Raw genomic sequence first — 23704 nt, 5'->3', positions numbered from 1 at the left:
GATAAAGCCAACATATGTGAGAAGGATTAAGTTGTGTATCACTGAAGGGGGCCGTGCCATCTGTGCATCTAATGCATGTGTTGTTAAAGGGGACCTATTGTGCTCATTTTCAGCCCTTTGTATTGAGTTGTGGACTCCTAATGAGCCGCTAGATCTTCCAGTATCTGCACCTATTCAGCTGTATTTCTTTGATTTTGTGCTTCCCTCAAAAACGGTCTGTTTTAATTTATTCCCCCCACGACCCTCCTCCATCCCAAACTTCATTCACTTCCAAATGCTTAAACCTCCTTATCTGAAACGTTGGCATCATTTAACACAAGAATATAACATTGTAACTACATTTATAGATCAGAAAAGTGGAAAAAAATGTATTTGGTGATGCTTAATAACTTAGTAACTTGTAACTATACAGTGACATACGATGGTTCTACCCTGAGGTGAACTGCAACACTGAGAAGAAAGGCAGCAGTGTTCTTATAATAATATTCTTATAATCCCCCCTGGCGACCAAGCTGGCTCATCCGGATGGCGGGAGTGGAAGAAATGACAGATTTTCTCTGAAAAATTAGAATGTTGTCAAGATACACAAATCCATGCATGATAAATAATCCACTGTGTATGAGTGGCTGTTGTATGTGTTTTGTTTATTTAGTCATTATTTAATTCATAATAATTATTATATGTAATTATAATAATTATATTATTATTATTGTATTATTATTTTATATATGATTATATAATAATGATAATAACAATAATCATAATTAGTATATTATATAATATAATAATAATTATTATGATATTATTATTTAATATATAATAATTATTATATACTTATTATTATATTATTAACCTTAAACTGTATTATGGAAAGCAGGAAGTGAACAAATGTAACAGTTACTGATTGTAAAAGTACCAGATGGAGGGGTAGGATTTAATAAGCTTTGCTTCTTCCTACTCCTTTTGGACATGTGGAACTGTGAACTGATTATGGGATGCACTCAATTGTAATCTGATGCATGTTCAAATGAAATAAAACCATTACCATTACCATTACCATTATTATTGTACAATAATACAATTATTATAATTACATATAATAACTGTAATAATTTAAATCATGACTAATTAAACAGTTAAACAGTTAAAAGTGTATCTTGACAACATTCTAATTTTTCCGAGAAAATCCGAATTCGGAATATATTATTATTATTACATATATAATAATAATAACAACAACAACAACAACAATAATAATAATAATAATAATAATAATAACAACAACAACAATAATAATAATAATAATAATAATAATAATAATAATAATAATAATAATAATAATAATAATAATAATAATAATAATAATAATAATAATAATAATAATAATAATAATAATAATAATAATAATAATAATAATAATAATAATAATAACTTTCAGTTCATGTTTTTGTTACAAAAAAAGCCGGTACCCTAACTAAAAAAAACAACAGCGCCTTTGTGAACTTGAATAGTTCTCTTTTGCCTGCTTGTGTGTGAAGCCTGAAAATACTGAAAAGAGAGGTTTTCTTTGGAATAAAACAAAAAATGTGCAATAAAATCGATAAATGACATTTAAGAAGCGAAAGGATAGTATGTGAATGCAGGATGAGTGGAGCGGATGACCGTGACAGAAGCTGGGGGAGGGAGAAGAGAGGATCAAAGTGATATATATGGTGGAGAGGGAGAGAAAGAGAAGAGAGAGACAGAAGGTGAGCTCGCTGAGGGAATACGAGGAGAGAGGAAGGATCAGGCAGGCAAGGGGAACGGAATGTCCACGTTAGTTTAACACGGGGAATATTCACAGAAAGGAATACACGAGTATAGGAAGTATTTGGAGCTAAAGTACTGTGCAGCAGTCACACGGGACACAGCCAAGCTTCTCTCAGGTAATTGCCCATCTTTCACAGACATCTACAAATACTCCATGGAATGACCAAAAAGATAATTATATAACATGAAACACATCATAGAATATTAACGACTACTTAAAGAGCATTCTCACACAACAGGCACAATAATAGCAACATAATAATCACAATAATAACATGGGTGGGCTGCACGGTGGACGAGGGGTTAGCACGCAGGCCACACAGCCCAAGTTCGATTCCACCCTTGGCTATCTCTTGTGTGGAGTTTGCATGTTCTCCCTGTGCATTCGTGGGTTTTCTCCGGGTATTCCTCTCACATTCCAAAAACATGCTAGGTTAATTGGTGACTCCAAAATTGTCCATAGGTATGAATGTTGTTTAATAAACATGAACACCAGTTTTATTTGTCATATCTTAAATGTCTTAGATTTCTTAATGATATTTACTATATTGGGTATAGTGCAGGGGTCTCAAACTCAATTTACCTGGGGGCCACTGGAGCTAGGGTCTGGGTGAGACTGGGCCGCATCAGGTTTTCCAAAAAAAAAAAACAACCAAAAAACGCATTTATTAAAAACAGAAAAATGAATAAACTTTGCTTTGGTTCCGATTTTCTACAAGAAAAGCTCTGATAAAACATTCCACTGTTCTCAAATATCTTACTTTTTATTTTTCTACACAAAATAAGATGAAAAATAAATAAACAAATCAAGAATAAAGAAAATCAATCAATCACTAATAAATAAATAAATATTATAATAATAATAAAACGGCAAATAATAAAAACTTAAGAAACCACATATAGTTGGTGGGTAGACAAATTATTTTTTTCAGATTAAAATGAACAAAGCATTATTAGAGCCCTGTAGACATGACAAAACACGACTATAGTCACATTTATACTATTTTTATTTACAACATATTGCGCAACTGCGGGGTCTTGAGACACATGCTAACTCGCAAACTAGAGAACTAGCGACCTAAACGGTAGTCTTCAAGTTATTTTCCTTTAAACTTAAATAGCCAAAAACTTACCACTTCCACACGGATAGGGAGGATAACTATTAACAGTTATTTAACCTTTAACATGAATATTAATCAAACGTAATAATTTTTTCTGGGTACATGATACCATACAGCATCCATATCAAACTTGCGCGGGCCGCACTAACATTAAACTTTCATATCAAGGCTGGGGGCCTCAAACTAGTGTCCTGCGGGCCAAATCTGGACCGTGGGCCGCGTGTTTGAGACCCCTGGTATAGTGGGTATATTGGGTATATTACTACATATATTGACTATCGGGGTGTTAATTCATCCCTGGAGGACTCTAATAATTAAAAAGCATATTTAGAAGGTCGTAAAAAGGTTTTTTTATGCTCCAATTCCAAAAGTATTCCTTTTATAAATATGGAATCCTATTTAGTGGAAATTCACTTATCACCGTCGGATCTGGAAGCTATTAACCACGATAAACCAAGAATTGCTGTGTCTTTTTTTTTTTTTTACAGGGTTTAAAAGGTTAATTCATAAAAACTGCCAAAATCAGCATTTAATTCATATAACTATATTGCAATTTATGTCTTTTCTCTCAGGGTATCCAAGAACTAGCAAGAAGACCAGGAAGGTACCTGTGCAAGGAAGCCAACAAGATACCTATTAAATCACCAACAAATGCGTATCAATCACATGGACACTTGGAGAAGGACTTGGACAAGATAAAACCTTCTCATGAAGACGTTTGGATGCATATTCATATTAACCATCTGAACATCTGACTACATTCCAACTTCTCCCTCATGATCACATGGGAATATGCCGCCATATTTCTGCTATGCTCCAGTTTCCTACTGGACTTTAGTTACCCAAATCCTCTTGGGCCTCAGCTCCATTTCAAGACTAAAAGTGGGGTGACGTACCTCCAGGGCAGGACAAGGATCAGACACGGAACGCCACGGTTTCAGCGAATTAAGAGAGGATGGGTGTGGAACCAGTTCTTTGTTCTAGAAGAATACATGGGCTCTGTACCACAGTATGTCGGAAAGGTATGAATCCTTACTTTCACACAGTGGAACCTCAGTTAGTGTTTTTTTTTTTGGTTTACATCCAAAATATACGGCAACAATTTGCCTCACATTTTAAATACATGTAAAATTATAAGGTGGCACGGCGGTCTAGTGGTTAGCGCGCAGACCTCACAGCTAGGAGACCAGGGTTCAATTCCACCCTCGGCCATCTCTGTGTGGAGTTTGCATGTTCTCCCCGTGCATGTGTGGGTTTTCTCCGGGTACTCCGGTTTCCTCCCACATTCCAAAAACATGCTAGGTTGATTGGTGACTCCAAATTGTCCGTGGGTGTGAGTGTGAATGGTTGTTTGTCTATATGTGCCCTGTGATTGGCTGGCCACCAGTCCAGGGTGTACCCCGCCTCTCGCCCCGAGACAGCTGGGATAGGCTCCAGCATACCCCCCGTGACCCTCGTGAGGAAAAAGCGGTAGAAAATGAATGAATGTAAAACTATAATTGTTTTTTGGATTGACATTTTTCATGATTTGGTTAGAGTCTGACCTTCTGGAACAGACGACGCTAACCAAGGTTCCACAGTGTTTTCTTGCATTGGTGCCATTTTCTTGTAGGCTTGTGTTTTTGTGGACACGACTTCTTCTTGATCGTTTCTATACATAACAAATTGAGGTTAGAAAAAGGAAAAATGAACTAAGACCTTCAACGTATGCTATCCCTCCATAGCAGTAGCAGAAGTTGTACGTTCTTGTGGAGAAGGTTAGGTTACGCGTTAGGAGGACGAGCCCTACCCCCTTCATCTCATGGTAGAGGAAATACTGGCATGATCCCTTGATTAATCTGGTGTTGGTGCAGACAACTGAGTCACAGCGTGATTATCCCCAAAGACGGAATGTGTGTGTGTAGAGAAGAAGGAAATTAAATGACCTAATGCACTTCAGGTTGGAGGTTTTAGTGTTAATGTGCTTATTCATGATTATCCATTGTCTCCTAAAGCCCAACCCACCCAACAGATGTCTGTGTGATTGTGGGGTGTCCAAAGTGCGGGCCCGGGTTTAAAAATATAATATAAACAAATTAATAAACAAGAAAACTCCAAAAATCTCTGCAAAAATAGAAAAAAACAGCAGTCAATTACAAGATGGCGTCCAAAAATTAAGAGGAAAAAGTCATCTAATGAGAAAAAAACATTGTGATATTGCATAAAAAATAACGTAATTGCTAATTGTAGTAGCATAATTGTGAAATATTAAATAAAAAAATTAAATTAACAATAAGAGAACCAAACTAAACTAAATAAAGTTGCATTTTCGGAAAATTACGTTAAAGTGTTACATCAATAAAGTCATAATATATGTATATATATATATATATTATATATAATATATAATATATGGAAAAATAACATTACACTAAGGAAAAATAACATAATAATCATAATAACATGATGGGATTAAAATAATATAATCATAATCATAATAACATACAACAACAACAATAATAATAATAATTATTATTACATAATTACATTAAAGACAATTACATTAAACACAGCAGCAAGCTAAATAGACAGAAAACAAATTAACTGCAAAAAACAGAAGACAACAACACAGGAAGTATTACGAGTATTACAAGCAAAAAAAGTGCACTTTGCAAACAATAATAATAATAATATAAATATTATTATTATTGTTGTTTTATTTTTTTATAATATTAAATATTATTCTTATTAATAATAATAACAACAATAATAATTACAAAAAGAAAATGTACAAAAATGGGAGATAATACCAGTGGAAATATTTGGAATATTAACAAAGTGCAAAGTAGGACAAAGTAGCAAAGACGGAAGTTTGTACTCCTAGGCTTTCCCCACCTATATCACAAGGCTGAGATGCAGTTCTTTCAGTAAATATACAGTATACACATGTATCTTAGCATATATACATGTATTACTATTACTAATAGTAGGTATGTGATATGATCAATCTTGGCAGTAAATGTGAATGGTTCTTTGTCTGTATATGTCCGACGATTGGCTGACGACCAGTCCAGGGTGTACCCCGCCTCTCACGCAAAGTCAGCTGGGATAGGCTCCAGCATACCCCTGCCACCCTAGGGAGGATAAGCATGTTTGCTCTTCAGCTCCACACAGATATGGACCATGGTGACCATGCAGTTAAGTACACGCTTTCAGGAGAAGGAGTTGGGTCCGTCTTCACCATCGATCAAACGACAGGAGATATACATGCTCTGATGAAGCTTGACAGGTGAGCAATAACAATACTGTACGGAGTATCTAAAGTAGGTTTGATAGTCTAACAGAGTTATGGCTTCTGTTACCTTTTGGAAAGAAACACAAATGATTCAGTTCAGATTCACTTCATTCTAGCAGCGAAAGGAGATACTTGTCAATAAACATGGGACTCTGTTTTCATAGGCAAACGGGGTGTGGCTAGTGCACTTTGCATTTTTTGTGACTGCCGCAGTGCAACGCGTTTCATTACCTTTAAATACGCAGGGCCCACCGGACTGCGCATCAGAGGCCACAATGAGCGTCAACTACCTGGACTACCTCACGGGGCACAATCTATTCCTGTGTCATGAGTAGGAGTACAAAAAGAAGAGACAATTACATTAACCACAGCAGCAGGCTAAATAGACGGAAAACAAATTAACTGCAAGAACAGAAGACAACAACACAGGAAGAATTACAAGTATGACAAGAAAAAAAAAGTGCACTTTGCAATTTTCGTGATGCCGCAGCACAGCGCAGCGTGGCGCACCAACACTTACATTCCTCACAAGAAGGTGCGAGAGGGTTGACCACAACTGAGAGTAATCTTAACCAATCAATGGAATGCCTTTCATTGCCTTTAAATACGCAGGGCCCACCGGACTGCGCATCAGAGGCCACAATGAGTGTCAACTACCTGGACTACCTCACGGGGCACAATCTATTCCTGTGTCATGAGTAGGAGTACAAAAAGAAGAGACAATTACATTAAACACAGCAGCAGGCTAAATAGACGGAAAACGGAAAATAGATGGAAAATTAGCTGCAAAACAGAAGACAACAACACAGGACAGGAAGTATTACGAGTATTACAAGCAAAAAAAAACAAGCGCACTTTGCAATTTTTCTGATGCTGCAGTGCAGCGCAGCGCGGCGCACCGACACCTAGATTCCTCCCAAGAAGGTGTGAGAGGGTTGACCACAACTGAGGGTAATCTTAACCAATCAATTGAATGCCTTTCATTGCCTTTAGATACGCAGGGCCCACCGGACTGCGCATCAGAGGCCACAATGAGCGTCAACTACCTTGCGTGGCACAATCTATTCCCATGTCATGAGTAGGAGTACAAAAAGAAGAAACAATTACATTAAACATAGCAGCAGGCTAAATAGACGGAAAACAAATTAGCTGCAAAACAGATGACAACAACACAGGACAGGAAGTATTACGAGTATTACAAGCAAAAAAAAAACCAAGCGCACTTTGCAATTTTTGTGATGCTGCAGTGCAGCGCAGCGCGGCGCACCAACACTTACATTCCTCCCAAGAAGGTGCGAGAGCGTTGACCACAACCTGGAGTAATCTTAACCAATCAATTGAACACATTTTATTACCTTTAAATACGCAGGGCCCACCAGACTGTGCATCAGAGGCCACAATGAGCGTCAACTACCTGGACTACCTCACGTGGCACAATCTATTCCTGCGTCGTGAGTAGAAGTACAAAAAGAACAGACAATTACATTAAACACAGCAGCAGGCTAAATAGACGGAAAACAAATTAGCTGCAAAACAAAAGACAACAACACAGGACAGGAAGTATTACGAGTATTACATCCGTAATATCTGTAATATCAGGATCTGTAGGGGTCCTGACAAATGTTCGATGTTGAAAACTGATTATAGGTCTGCATGATTAGTTGACAGTTATGCAATTGACGGCTGGCTGTTGTTAGCTGTAATAAACTCCACAGAAAAATCGAAATACTTTAACAGGCAATTTACTTTGACTGTTTTCAATGTGTTGCAGAGAAGAAAAGTCCTACTATCTACTCAGAGCCCAAGCCGTAGATGTCGGTACTGGTCTCCCGTTGGAACCCGAGTCAGAATTTGTGGTCAAGGTTCAGGACATCAATGACAATGAACCTCGATTTTCAGATGGCCCACACTGTGCCATTGTTCCTGAGATGTCGCCAAAAGGTATTGTCATTCGATTTTAAATATTTGGCTATTTAAGAATGTTGTAACACAACTACAAAACGGAGATGAAGTGCTTGAATTACTTCCAGACTGTGGGGAACAATGTTAACAAATGGAATATCTTCCAAATTAGAGCATAGAAAACATGTTTAGAATTTTCTAGATGTTTTTTTTAACATTATTAGAGACCTGTAGACATGAAATAACACACCTTTACACCCCTGTTATTCATTGTTTACATCACATTGTACAACTTTTGCAGGGATTAGCATTAAATTTATTCCTCTAAACCAGGGGTCCGCCTTGATATATAAGTTTAATGTTTGTGCGGCCCGCGCAAGTTTGATATGGATGCTGTATGGTATCATGTACCCAGAAAAAATTATTACATTTGATTAATGTTCATGTTAAAGGTTAAATAACTGTTAATAGTTATCCACCCTATCCGTTTTGCCGTTTTATTCGTATTATTATTATATTTATTTATTACTGATTGATTGATTTTCTTTATTCTTCATTTGTTTATTTATTTTTCACCTTATTTTGTGTAGAAAAAAGTAACAAAGTAAGATATTTGAGAACAGTGGAATGTTTTATCAGAGCTTTTCTTGTAGAAAATCGAAAACAAAGCAAAGTTTATTCATTTTTCTGTTTTTAATAAATTTTTTTTTAATAATTTTTTTTTTTTGGAAAACCAGTCTCACCCAGACCCTAGCTCCAGTGGCCCCCAAGTAAATTGAGTTTGAGACCCTTGCTCTAAACGTAAGAATCCAAAAACTTAGGACTTCCATACAGGATGGGAGGACAACTATTTTTCACTCTATCATGTCAAACATGTCATGGCTAACTTCATGCAGTGTTAAGCTAATGTACTGTAAAGTAATGTAACACCAGGCAAACAGGCAAAACAACAGCCTCTTTTTTTTATTGACGTCACGCCCGTAACCCACGCCAAACTCAACTGTTCAGCCAACTCCAACATGGGGTCTCCTCCGTCACTTCCTGTATGTTGCCCCATTTCCTCCCCCAACCCCAGAACGCATCTTTTCATAGCAATACACAAAAAATCCCAACACATAACACCCCTAAGGGTCATTACAGTAACATCAGTATTTTGTTTAATTAGTTATTTAAAAATATCAAATGAACCAAACAAGATTTTGAGTTTTCGGTAAATATTCTCCTGATATTTTTGACATCTTGTTTTCCCAGGAACGTTTGTGACACAGGTGACCGCCACAGATGCAGATGACGCCACATACGGTAACAGTGCACAGATTGTCTACAGCATCCTTTACGGTCAGGAAGACTTTTCTGTGGACTCCAAGTCAGGTGAGGACATTTGCTGGCATTTATGGTTATGGTCAAAAGTTTGACAACATGATGGAAATTGGAATTATTAGTAGAAAATTACTACAAATTAGATAAGATAAGATAAGATAAGATATGCCTTTATTCGTCCCTCAGTGGGGAAATTTGCATTGCGCAGCAGCAAGAGTACAGAATCAGTTAAGCAGTACAAAATACACAATATAGAAAAATAAACAATATGAACAACCCAAGTATTAACAAAATCAGAGTTATATACAATACAGTATGTAGATAATATGAAACGAGATGAGATATATGACCAGTCTATACACTGAGATCTTGCTAGTGAGTTAATATGAGGCATTATGGAAATACTTCACATATAACTTAGTATATTGCTTAGTAAATCACTACAAATTACTACAAATTATGCATTATGAAATGCGTATGCTCATCTCAGGCAACTTTATTTTGACAAGAAGTGGGGTAAACATTACAAACTATTACTGCTTAGCAAGGCGTGGCATTGAAAATGCACGTTTATGCAGTAAATAAAATAAAACCTTAACATGTATTTGTAATCCTCGCCATTTTAGGAGTCATCAGAACAGCTTCAGCCAACATGGACCGTGAAGTGAAGGACGAATATCAGATTATAATCCAAGCCAAAGACATGGGTGGGCAACTGGGGGGACTTGCATCCACTGTGACTATCAATATCACCCTCAGCGATGTCAATGACAATCCACCTCGTTTTGTCAAGAGTGAGTCAAATCTTCAATCAATCTCCATTCTGTCTGATTTGATCTTGCTTAGCTTTTTGGAAAATCAATAATCAAAAGTACTGTAATTTGATTGTAAAATGCGTGTACAGTTTATATTGTACCATATCTATTTGTTATGTATCTGTGACTCTACTAGGTATTTTTCATTTGCGGGTACCCGAGACAGCATTGGTGGATTCGGTGGTGGGTCGGATTCTAGCCCACGATTTAGACACGGACAGAAATGCAGAAGTGGACTACTGCATTGTACCAGGGGATGAGAGCAACATGTTTGAAATCATCTCGAATAGCCAAAGTAAAGAAGGAGTTGTTGTCTTGAAAAAGGTACTTCGTGTTTGTTTCATTAGTTTTCTATTATTATCTATAGTGAGAAACAAGCTGTTAAAATTCAATCAATGAAAAACCTCATATTACAAATATACAACATAAGGTGGCCAGAAATATTTCAATATTGAACAAAGCAAAATTTGTTCTCAATCAGAAATCCCTCCACACTCTTTATCGCTCTCTGGTTCTACCATATCTTACTTATTGTGTGGAAATATGGGCTAATAACTATAAAAGCAATCTTCACTCGCTAAATTTACTGCAAAAAAGGTAAGTAAGGATAATTCATAATGCCGCCTACAGAGAACATACTAACTCCTTATTTCTAAAATCACAAATACTTCAACTTGCTGATATAGTTCATCTTCAAACAGCTAAAATAATGCATAAGGCTAAAAATAACCAATTAGCTAAAAATGTCATCCAATACTTCTCTACAAGAGAGGAGAAATATGATCTCAGGGAAGAAGTACATTTGAAACACTTCTATGCTAGGACTACGTTAAAAAGCCATAGCATTTCAGTATGTGGAATCAAACTATGGAATGGATTGAGTAAGGACCTCAAACAATGCACAACGATGAGCCAATTCAAGAAACAATACAAGCAGTTGATGTTTGCTAAATACAAGGATGAAGAGTCTTGAACCAGTCATGATGTGCTATATATATCACTATATTGACACTTACTATGGTACACATTATATCATTGGATGGTCATATCACCTTGTACTTACAAGGTACAAGGTGCATTATAAAAAAAAAAAACTTAAACTGTATTATGGAAAGCAGGAGGTGAACAAATGTTTTAATTTTAATTTTAATTTATGGTTTGGTAATAGTATTATTTCATTTGAACATGCACCAGATTACAATTCAGTGCATCACATAATGAGTTCACAGTTCCATTAATTTTTAAATTTTTAAATTTTTAAATTTTTAAATTTTTAAATTTTTAAATTTTTAAATTTTTAAATTTTTAAATTTTTAAATTTTTAAATTTTTAAATTTTTAAATTTTTAAATTTTTAAATTTTTTATTTTTTTAATTTTTGTCCCATACCGAAGTACAAGGTGATAAACTAATAATATGCAACAACGAAACAATAGCAACAAATGAATGAATGAATGAATTATTGAAGTGATTGATTATTGAGTGAGGAAGTGATAATTGAACCATCTTATTGCAAGAGACTATATCGGGGTTTGGTTATAATAAAGTTACTAAGCAAATTCATTACCCTTATGCTGTTAACTATAAAAATAATCCATTTACTGTATAATTGAAGAATCCTCCTATATGAAAATTTGCTGATGACAGTCAGGCCTGGAACTAATTAACCACCATAAACATAAATAATCCCATAAAGTGTATCTTTTTGTGGTGGGATCTGATTTCTGTTGACTGAAAGCTTCGGAACGACACAGCCCAGCCAACCATACACACACGTCCTCACCAAGAACCGTTTTTCCCATTTCCACCCTGAATAGTGTGTCTCATCATGCTTTTTGTTCTATTTCCAGCCTCTGGACTACGAAACAAAAAAGTCCTACACTTTCAAAGTGGAAGCATCCAATGCACAGATGGATCCCCGTTTCCTCAACTTGGGTCCTTTTTTGGATTTAGCCACTGTCAAGGTAACTGTCATGGATGTCGAAGAGCCTCCTGTCTTCAGCAAAGCATCCTACTCTCTGGAAGCATATGAAGACACCCCCGTAGGAACCGTTATAGGTTCCGTTACAGCACAAGACCTTGATGCCAGTAGCAGTGCAGTCAGGTAAAACTTTGAAAAAGGTAGTAATAGCAGGAGTCTATTTGTTCCCATGACGCCTAAACGTGTTCCATGTCATGTGGTCGAATTTCGACAGGTATTCGCTGGAATGGCAAAAAAACGAAGACAGCTGTTTTGACGTCGATGCCATCGATGGCTCTGTTTCCACAAATGAATACTTGGACAGAGAGGAAGTATTTCATCACAACATAACTGTGGTTGCATTCAAAGTCAGTAAGTCAGGGGTCTCAAACTCAATTTACCTGGGGGCCACTGGAGCTAGGGTCTGGGCAAGGCTGGGCCGCATCAGGTTTTAAAAAAAAAAACAAAACATATTTATTAAAAACAGAAAAATATACAAACTTTTTCAGTGCTTTGGTTCCGATTTTCTACAATAAAAGCTCTGATAAAACATTCCACTGTTCTCAAATATCTTATTTTTTTTTTCTGCACAAAATAAGATGAAAAATAAATAAACAAATCAAGAATAAAGAAAATCAATCAATCAGTAATAAATAAATATAATAATAATAATAATAATAATAATAATAATAATAATAAAATGGCAAATAATAAAAACTTAAGAAATCACATATAGTTGGTGCGTAGACAAATTATTTTTTTCAGATTAAAATGAACAAAGCATTATTAGAGCCCTGTAGACATGACAAAACACGACTATAGTCACATTTATACTCTTTTTATTTACAACATATTGCGCAACTGCAGGGTCTTGAGACACATGCTAACTCGCAAACTAGAGAGCTAGCGACCTAAACGGTAGCCTTCAAGTTATTTCCTTTAAACTTAAATAGCCAAAACCTTACCACTTCCACACGGATAGGGAGGATAACTGTTAACAGTTATTTAACCTTTAACATGAACATTAATCAAACGTAATAATTTTTTCTGGGTACATGATACCATACAGCATCCATATCAAACTTGCGCGGGCCGCACTAACATTAAACTTTCACATCAAGGCGGGGGCCTCAAACTAGTGTCCTGCGGGCCACATTTGGCCCGCGGGCCGCGTGTTTGAGACCCCTGCAGTAAGTACTTCAATCCAACCCTAACTGAAATATTTGGACAACCGTGCGTAGTCAAATGGAGTGTATAATGCCCACCCCTCTATCTCAGATAGCAGTGAAAAAGTAGAAAGGTCATACCTGCTCTGATTGAACGTTCAAGGATCCCTACAATGGTAAATTGTGGTAAAGGTCTCCCAGTATGAGGATACCCAAGGAACGATACAGTAAAGCTCTCCCAATTGCAAATAACAGACAGTTGCTATGACTAAACAGGAAATACCGTGAAATAAATAAAAGCACACAACAGGAAGTACCAGCAATAACAAAAATAAACTACACAAAATACAACATGACACTTCAAAGGCTTTGAAACCCAAAATCCAAGCCAAGGGGTAGTCATTTATATTTAAATACTACCAAAATATGTGCTATATAAATATACACCCAATAAACACCAATGAATGATGCTGAATTTGTTTGGGGTTTCAGGGGTTACCCAATTTAACACCATTTTGTGTATATTCATGGCTTCTTGTTGACAATTTCAGTAAATCCTGTGCTGTCCACCAAAGTGCTAGTGACAGTCAACGTCCTGGATGTGAACGAGTTTGATCCGGAACTGGCATTTCCATCGGATACCTTCGTATGCGAAATTTCTCATGTTGGACAGGTAAATACAAATACCGTATTTTCCGGGCTATAAGTCACACTTTTTTTCATAGGTTGGCTGTTCCTGCGACTTATACTCCAGAGCGACTTATAAATGAAAAAAGTGTTTATGTTCCATAAACACTGGACACCTTTTCTGTTCATGTTTATTTTTTGTGTAGCTGAATAACCATTGTGTTAGCATATCTTACACCTATTCAGCCTGTTCTCTATTCTTTTATTGTTAGAACTTGCCTTCCAAGAGGACGTAATGTCTGTTTTGGTCAAGTAGTTTGGAAAATAAATTACCCGCAAAAAATGCCACTTATACTCCAGTGCGACTTATGTATGTTTTTTTCTACCTAATTACCGTATTTTCTGGACTATAAGTCACACAAGGCCATAAATGCATAATTAGGTAGAAAAACACACACATAAGTTGTACTGGAGTATAAAATGCATAATTAGGTAGAAAAAAACATACATAAGTCGCTCCGGAGTATAAGTCGCACAAGGCCAAAAATGCATAATTAGGTAGAAAAAAACATACATAAGTTGCACTGGAGTATAAGTCGCACAAGGCCGAAAATGCATAATTAGGTCGAAAAAAACATACATTAGTCGCTCTGGACTATAAGTCCCGCAAGGCCAAAAATGCATAATTAGGTAGAAAAAAACATACATAAGTCGCTCCGGAGTATAAGTCGCACAAGGCCAAAAATGCATAATTAGGTAGAAAAAAACATACATAAGTTTCACTGGAGTATAAGTCGCAGAAGGCCAAAATGCATAATTAGGTCGAAAAAAACATACATAAGTCGCTCCGGAGTATAAGTTGCACAAGGCCAAAATGCATAATTAGGTCGAAAAAAACATACATAAGTCACTCCGGAGTATAAGTCGCACAAGGCCAAAAATGCACAATTAGGTAGAAAAAAACATACATAAGTCGCTCTGGAGTATAAGTCGCAGAAGGCCAAAATGCATAATTAGGTAAAAAAAACATACGTAAGTCGCTCCGGAGTGTAAGTCGCAGAAGGCCAAAAATGCATAATTAGGTCGAAAAAAACATACATAAGTCGCTCCGGAGTATAAGTCGCAGAAGGCCAAAAATGCATAATTAGGTCGAAAAAAACATATATAAGTTGCTCCCGAGTATAAGTCGCACAAGGCCAAAAATGCATAATTAGGTCGAAAAAAACATACATAAGTCGCACTGGAGTAGAAGTCACATTTTTTGTGGGTAATTTATTTTCCAAACTACTTGACCAAAACAGACATTACGTCCTCTTGGAAGGCAAGTTCTAACAATAAAAGAATAGAGAACAGGCTGAATAGGTGTAAGATATGCTAACACAATGGTTATTCAGCTACACAAAAAATAAACATGAACAGAAAAGGTGTCCAGTGTTTATGGAACATAAACACTTTTTTCAGTTGTAAGTCGCTCTGGAGTATAAGTCGCAGGAACAGCCAACCTATGAAAAAAAGTGTGACTTATAGTCCAGAAAATACAGTATATTCAGTCATAAGGAAAATGACTATAAAGGAGTAGGGATGGCTATCGAAAACCGGTTGTAGTTGAGAATGTGTTCTCAGTGTGTTATATAGTGGAATAGTCAAAAGGAGGCTTTTTGAAGAAGGAACTCTATTTCCAAATCAAAAACCTGTTGGCTAAAAAGTGGCCACGAGTGGGTTCTGCGAACTGGTTCTGGGATCAATAAAGCATGTTAACATTAAGCTTTGATAATACCCCCCCCCAAGGCAGGAGCTTAACCCAATTGCTTAAAAGCTGGGTCTGTGCCAGAAAACCAGCTATTTTAAATGAACACTTCTGCTAAGAAGAGTTTGCCAAACAGCACTCAGAAGTTTGCAGATGGCTTCAAAAGCCAAGTAAAACTCGGAAAGGGACATCAAAGTAAATATTAGTATGTACATAACTGAGCCTGAATACCGCATATACTGCAATTTATCAAAGTTCAACCAATTCTAATTCCATCCCACCTTTAGATACATTAGTAAGGACCCAAAATGAATATGACATTCATACCCAAGATGATCGCAAATGCAAAGACAGACTATGTCAGCTCTAAATCTCTGCTTTACAGGTGATTCAAATTCTCAGTGCTGTGGACAAGGATCTTCCACCTGTCAACCAGAGGTTTTTCTTCAAGATCCCCAAAGAACTTCGCAAGAGAAACTTCACTGTTCGAGATTATGGAAGTAGGGAATTGGATGGATATATCATTTCTAATTGTTCTTTCAGGAAGGCAGGAAGACAATGTGTAACTGCCGGGATGATGCAGTAAAGTGAACGGGTGACTTTGGTAATGGTAATGGTAATGTTAATAGTAATGGTAATGGTAATGGTAATGGTAATGGTTTTATTTCATTTGAACATGCATCAGATTACAGTTGAGTGCATCCCATAATCAGTTCACAGTTCCACATGTCCAAAAGGAGTAGGAAGAAGCAAAGCTTATTAAATCCTACCCCTCCATCTGGTACTTTTACAATCAGTAACTGTTACATTTGTTCACTTCCTGCTTTCCTAATATAGTTTTTAATTTTAATTTTAATTTTAATTTTAATTTTAATTTTAATTTTAATTTTAATTTTAATTTTAATTTTAATTTTAATTTTAATTTTAATTTTAATTTTAATTTTAATTTTAATTTTAATTTTAATTTTAATTTTAATTTTAATTTTAATTTTAATTAGTTTGAGGTCCTTACTCAATCCATTCCATAGTTTGATTCCACATACTGAAATGCTGAAATGGGACACTTGAACCTTAACCTAAACTCAACCTAAACCTAAACTGTGGGTGCTAGTAATGGTAATGGTAATGGTAATGGTAATGGTAATGGTAATGGTAATGGTAATGGTAATGGTTTTATTTCATTTGAACAGGCATCAGATTACAATTGAGTGCATCCCATAATCAGTTCACAGTTCCACATGTCCAAAAGGAGTAGGAAGAAGCAAAGCTTATTAAATCCTACCCCTCCATCTGGTACTTTTACAATCAGTAACTGTTACATTTGTTCACTTCCTGCTTTCCTAATATAGTTTATGTTTATGTTTTTTAATTAATTTTTTTTAATTTTTCATTTATTTATTTATTTTTTTAATTTTTGTCACGTACCAAAGTAGGAGGTGATATGAGCATCCAATGACATAATGGGTACCATAGTAAGTGTCAATATAGTGATATATATAGCACATCATGACTGGTTCAAGACTCTTCATCCTTGTATTTAGCAAACATCAACTGCTTGTATTGTTTCTTGAATTAGAACTTTAATTATATATGTAGAATATAGAAAATAGATATATATATTATCGAATTATAGATATAGGTATCTTACATCTGAGCTAGTTCAAGATAAAAGTTGTATTTCCGTGTGTGGCTGGAGACATGTGTTCAGACATCTGACCACTCGGGATTTTTTTTGACACTTTTTTTTAGACAACACTGCCGGCATCGTGACGCGACGTTCCAGTTTCCAGCGGGCAGTGCAAGACACGTATGTCCTTCCCGTGGTGGTTGAAGATAGCGGTTATCCTGTCCGGAGTAGCACAGCGACCGTCACCATCAAAGTGTGCACTTGTGGGGCAGAAGGCTTGTTGCCCGCGTGTCCTGCTGAGGCAATCATCCTGCCTGTGGGTCTGAGCGCTGGAGCTCTAATGGCTTTTCTACTGTGTGTATCTCTGCTGATAGGTAGGATGATATTTGTATCTATTTCGTATTGTTTATGTATGTTTACTGTATTGTCGTTCCTGGTTATTGCAGTTCATTGATTCCTGACACGGCCGCCATAAGTAACCTAACGTGCTAATGTTTTTTTTAACCTAATGTTTTTGGAATGTGGGAGGAAATCGGAGTTCCCGGAGACAAACTAGGTCAACCCGATCTCCTGACTGTGTGGCCATCATGCTAACCACTTGTTCACCGTGCGGCCCGTGATGGATTCAATGACCTGGATGAATGACTATATTCATTCATAAATGTTTACCTGCAATTTCCGGGAAGCCATAGTAACCTCGGATAATCACATGACCTAAATATTCCGTATTTAGGTATTACTCAGTGGCGTCATTAGCCCTATTTTAGCGGGACTTCAGCCCCTCTAAAATGTTCTTAAGCCCCCTAAATAATTTAATATTTTTAATAGATTTTTTAATAGATTTTTAAAAAAGTTTTTATAGATTTTTTTTTCTTTTGCAAAAAAATCTTTGACAAATTTCAAATAATAGGGAAAAAGCAGGCTAATAAGTGAGCCAATAAGCAAGCTAATACTAGCCTAGCTAGTATTTACAAGAATATAGCAAAAAATAATAATGAATAATAAAAATAAAAAAATAGTTTGTGGAAAATACATTAATATCAATACATATAAATATCAATGAAGTCAAAATATTGTTATGATTGAAAGTAGGCCAAGAGAATAATCGGGTACAGGTGGGACTTCAGGCGAGAGTTAATTAAATTAAATTAATTAATTAAATTAGGCCTATTTTAGGGGGGCCTCATCCCTCCTAAAATGTTCTTAAGCCCCTCCAAATAATTTGATATTTTTTATTGATTTAAAAAATATTTTTTTTAAATTTTTTTTTACAAAAAAATATCTGGCAAATTTCATATAATAGGGCAAAAGCAGGCTAATAAGCATTAATTCATTCATTTTCTACCACTTTTTCTCACAAGGGTTGCGGGGGTGCTGGAGCCTATCCCAGCCGTCTTAGGGCGAGAGGCGGGGTACACCCTGGACTGGTGGCCAGCCAATCACAGGGCACATATAGACAAACAACCATTCACACTCACATTCATACCTATGGACAATTTGGAGTGGCCAATTAACCTAGCATGTTTTTGGAATGTGGGAGGAAACCGGAGTACCCGGAGAAAACCCACGCATGCACGGGGAGAACATGCAAACTCCACACGGAGATGGCCGAGGGTGGAATTGAACTCGGGTCTCCCAGCTGTGAGGTCTGCGCACTAACCACTCGTTTTCTTCTTCCCTACAGTGATCCCTGGACTTTACATAGCCCGAAGTCGCCACCAACTCAAAGATCCTGTCCGGACATCGAAAGAAGATATCCGAGATAATGTCTTTTATTATGATGATGAGGGTGGCGGTGAGGAAGATACTGATGCCTTTGACATGGGCACACTCCGTAACACCCACTCAGCACACGTCAACGCTCTCAAGTTGATCATGAAAAAGGATAAAAATAGCTACGGTGACGGCGTTCTACTGCATCTGAACGATCGCTATGACAATATCAGATCCCCCGATATTCATCGGCAAACCGCCGGTTTCATATCCCCGGTTAACAGCCAGCTTCTGGTTCCCTGCTGCCGGGCGACTCAAGGTGGTGCAGGAATAATCCACGATTTAATCGGACATCGACTGGGTGAGAGTCTGGGAAGTTCTGCGGTATCGTCATGTGACTCTGGAGCCTCTGAAGGTGTTGGTTCTTTGGCTGATTCATTGAATTCAATAGAGAGGCTCTGGGCCTTTGATGATTTTGGGGACTTGAGTTCTCTTGGGGATTTGGTCGAGCCTTTTGAATCACTCGTGGGCATCTTTGGGAGAAAGGCCCCGACTGTGTCCGAAGACAGCTGAGTTAAACATTCATTCATTCATTTTCTACCGCTTTTTCCTCACGAGGGTCGCGGAGGGTGCTGGAGCCTATCCCAGCTGTCTTCGGGCGAGAGGCGGGGTACACCCTGGACTGGTAGCCAGCCAATCACAGGGCACATATAGACAAACAACCATTCACACTCACATTCATACCTATGGACAATTTGGTGTGGCCAATTAACCTAGCATGTTTTTGGAATGTGGGAGGAAAACCCACGGGGAGAACATGCAAACTCCACACAGAGATGGCCGAGGGTGGAATCGAACCCCGGTCCTCCTAGCTGTGAGGTCTGCGTGCTAACCGTGCCGCCCTGAGTTAAACAGTGTTGGCCAAATAACTTGAAAATGGAATTACTTGTAGGATAGCTGAACGTAGCTGAACTGGTACCATAAATGCTATTAGTGACCAGGAAACCAGGAAACAAACAAAACAGTGTTCCATAAACACTGGACACCTTTTCTGTTCATGTTTATTTTTTGTGTAGCTGAATAACCATTGTGTTAGCATATCTTACACCTATTCAGCCTGTTCTCTATCCTTTTATTGTTAGAACTTGCCTTCCAAGAGGACGTAATGTCTGTTTTGGTCAAGTAGTTTGGAAAATAAATTACCTGCAAAAATGTGACTTATACTCCAGTGCGACTTATGTATGTTTTTTTTCTACCTAATTATGCATTTTTGGTCTTGTGCGACTTATACTCCGGAGCGACTTATGTATGTTTTTTTCTACCTAATTATGCATTTTGGCCTTGTGCGACTTATACTCCGGAGCGACTTATGTACGTTTTTTTTTTTACCTAATTATGCATTTTGGCCTTCTGCGACTTATACTCCGGAGCGACTTATGTATGTTTTTTTTCGACCTAATTATGCATTTTGGCCTTCTGCGACTTATACTTCAGTGCGACTTATGTATGTTTTTTTCTCCCTAATTATGCATTTTTGGCTTTGTCCAACTTATACTCCAGAGCGACTTTTGTATGTTTTTTTCGACCTAATTATGCATTTTGGCCTTGTGCGACTTATACTCCAGAGCGACTTATGTAAGTTATTTTTTTTTAACCTAATTATGCATTTTGGCCTTCTGCGACTTATACTCCGGAGCGACTTATGTATGTTTTTTTCGACCTAATTATGCATTTTGGCCTTCTGCGACTCATACTCCAGTGCGACTTATGTATGTATGTTTTTTTCTACCTAATTGTGCATTTTTGGTTTTGTGCAACTTATACTCCGGAGCGACTTATGTATGTTTTTTTCGACCTAATTATGCATTTTGGCCTTCTGCGTCTTACACTCCGGAGCGACTTATGTATGTTTTTTTCTACCTAATTATGCATTTTGGCCTTGTGCAACTTATACTCCGGCGCGACTTATGTATGTTTTTTTTTGACCTAATTATGCATTTTGGCCTTGTGCGACTTATACTCCAGAGCGACTTATGTAAGTTTTTTTTTTTTTTTTACCTAATTATGCATTTTGGCCTTGTGCAACTCATACTCCAGAGCGACTTATGTATGTTTTTTTCGACCTAATTATGCATTTTGGCCTTATGCGACTTATACTCCAGTGCGACTTATGTATGTTTTTTTCTACCTAATTATGCATTTTTGGCTTATACGGTATATATACTATATATACATATGGACTCACACAGATGCATTCAGGTAAACAAAGGAGTGGAGGACGCCACACTCACTTACTTTTTAAACACCTGGAGGAGATCAGGCCTTAACACCCACTTACGAAACAAATGTGTGCTCCCAGGATTGATGGCTTCTCTATTGGCTCCCCACAGGGATGTGTGTCTTCACCAATGCTTTTGATGCTTTACACAAATATATGCTAAACCATATCCAGAAATGGGAGAGGGAAAATATGAACATAACATAGTCATCTCCTTCAGGGTAACGAGAGCCGGGCCTTATAATCCATGATGTGGCGAATCCAGAGATATGTTTATTTATTTTAGAAGACAAGTAGGAATGAATCATTCCAGAGACTAACTTTGAATATGTATCTTTGGACTATTGATAATATGCTTTATTGATAATAAGTACACTAGATCTACCAGATGTACCAGGGACACCGATGTCTTCATTGCTGAAAAAGACTGTCCTTCAACATGTGACTTTGTTTTGTCGTGATTTTCTTCAATCCATTCTATGTTTTTATTTGGTGTCATGGTTTGGAAATATGCCATTGTAGGACAGAAATGAACTGTTTAGTAAAAAAACAAAACCAACAAAAATAGAAAATTTTTAATAATTTTACAAGAATAAAGCAAAAAATAATAATGAATAATAAAAATAAAATTAGGTTGTGGAAAATACATTAATATATCAATGAAGTCAAAATATTTTTATGAGAGGCTGCTGCTGCCGCAATTGAAAGTAGGCCAAGAGAGTAGAGAGAGTCAGAGAGGCCAAGAGAGAGTCATTAGGCCTATTTTAGGGGGGCTTCATCGCCCCTAATATGTTCTTAAGCCCCCCTAAATATTTTGATATTTTTTTATTGATTTTTTTTTACAAAAAAAAATCTCTGACAAATTTCATATAATAGGGCAAAAGCAGGCAAATAAGCAAGCCAAGAAGCAGGCTAATACTATCCTACTACTAGTAGTAATAATCAGAAGAAGAACAATGATGATAGTAATAATAATAGGCTAATGAATAATATAATAATGATTATTATATCATTGATCATGTCCACTGGACAGAATGGTTGCAGAGCCCATTGGTTTCTCTTTGCTTATTTTGGTTTTTGTTTCCTCCTTGCTCATGGTTTCAACCAGTGGTGTCATTAGCCCACCTAAAATGTTTTTAAGCCCCCCTAAATAATTTGATAATTTTTATTGATATTTTTTTTTACAAAAAAAAAATTTTTTTTTACAAACAATGATTTTTTTACAAACAATGATTTTTTTTGTAAAAAAAATTTTTTTTTTACAAAAAAAATTTTGTACAAAAAAATATTTGGTTTTACAAAAAATATTTGTTTTTACAAAAAATATTTTTTTTACAAAAAAATCATTTTTTTTACCAAAATTATTCTTCTTCTGATTATTACTACTACTAGTAGGTTAGTGTTAGCCTGCTTTTGCCCTACTATATGAAATTTGTCAGCAATTTTTTTTTACAAAAAATCTTTTTTTACATTTTTTTTTACAAAAAATATCATTTTTTTCCAGAAAAAAAATGCTGACAAATTTCATATAGTAGGGCAAAAGCAGGCTAATAAGCAGGCTAATAAGCAGGTATAATACTAGCCTACTAGTAGTAGTAATCAGAAGAAGAATAATGATGATAGTAATAATAATTGGCTAATTAATAATATAATAATGATTATTATATCATTGACCACTGTCCACTGGACAGAATGGTTGCAGAGCCCACTGGTTTCTCTTTGCTTGTTTTGGCTTTTGTTTCCTCCTTGCTCATGGTTTCGTTCCTTCACCTCAGACCATGGTCCGCCCTGATGGGAGGAGCTACCCGGCCGGCCATCTTCACTTCACCTATTTCGGCACACCTGTGGCGGCAGGAGGGCGTCGTTCCATTGTCCTGTTTGGACGCACGCCACATGCCCTACATCTGGCTTGTCCTTTGCCTGCTGCAATTACCGACTGCTTGTCGCCTTCTTGCCAGCCTGGTAGCTTCTCCCCAGCACAGAGTCTGCTATTTCCTTACCTGCCTTTTTGCTTTGTTACTTTTGCACCATAGTTTTTTGCCAGTGCGGTAGCGAGAGTGTGCTAGCTGAACCAATAAAGGCTAGTCCGTTGAGTGCATTTTGAGGGTACAACCTATCAATAAATTGTGTCTAAGCCGTTGGTCACATAAAAAAAACGGGTCATAACTACCCGTTGCAAAGACTGCAAAGACTACAAGATACAATCGTGTTTATCACCGCAAGTCTCTGCTTTGCTTTCGAAAAGCAGCTGCAAAATCAGTCAAAAATGGAGCCAAGAAAACTTGCAAGTGCCAGGATTTTGATAAAAAAAGGCAAGAAAGACTATTATTCATGAATTGATTTGTG

At 36.8% G+C, this 23704-nt stretch overlaps 1 protein-coding gene across 2 annotated transcripts; it reads left to right on the top strand.

Moving 5' to 3' along the window:
• Positions 1-1784: 1784 nt before the first annotated feature.
• LOC131109911 (cadherin-12-like) lies at positions 1785-20401 on the top strand. 2 transcript variants are annotated; one of them, XM_058062429.1, is made up of 13 exons: positions 1785-1925; positions 3503-3952; positions 6074-6198; positions 7976-8145; positions 9358-9477; positions 10053-10220; positions 10378-10565; positions 12091-12344; positions 12436-12572; positions 13918-14039; positions 16126-16240; positions 17490-17741; positions 19052-20401. In XM_058062429.1, the coding sequence occupies exons 2-13, from the start codon at positions 3707-3709 to the stop codon at positions 19651-19653; spliced, it is 2499 nt and encodes an 832-aa protein (XP_057918412.1). In that variant the 5' UTR covers positions 1785-1925; positions 3503-3706; the 3' UTR covers positions 19654-20401. The 2 variants fall into 2 exon arrangements, with proteins under 2 accessions (XP_057918412.1, XP_057918413.1); XM_058062430.1 differs by lacking the exons at positions 16126-16240; positions 19052-20401 and having other exon boundaries at positions 17490-17654.
• The last annotated feature ends 3303 nt before the right edge of the window (positions 20402-23704 follow it).

The sequence above is a fragment of the Doryrhamphus excisus genome, chromosome 22, assembly GCF_030265055.1.
Source record: "Doryrhamphus excisus isolate RoL2022-K1 chromosome 22, RoL_Dexc_1.0, whole genome shotgun sequence".
NCBI classification, from domain to species: Eukaryota; Metazoa; Chordata; class Actinopteri; order Syngnathiformes; family Syngnathidae; genus Doryrhamphus; species Doryrhamphus excisus.
Note: the sequence above shows the minus strand (reverse complement) of the source record. Positions and strands in the feature narration are given on the sequence as shown.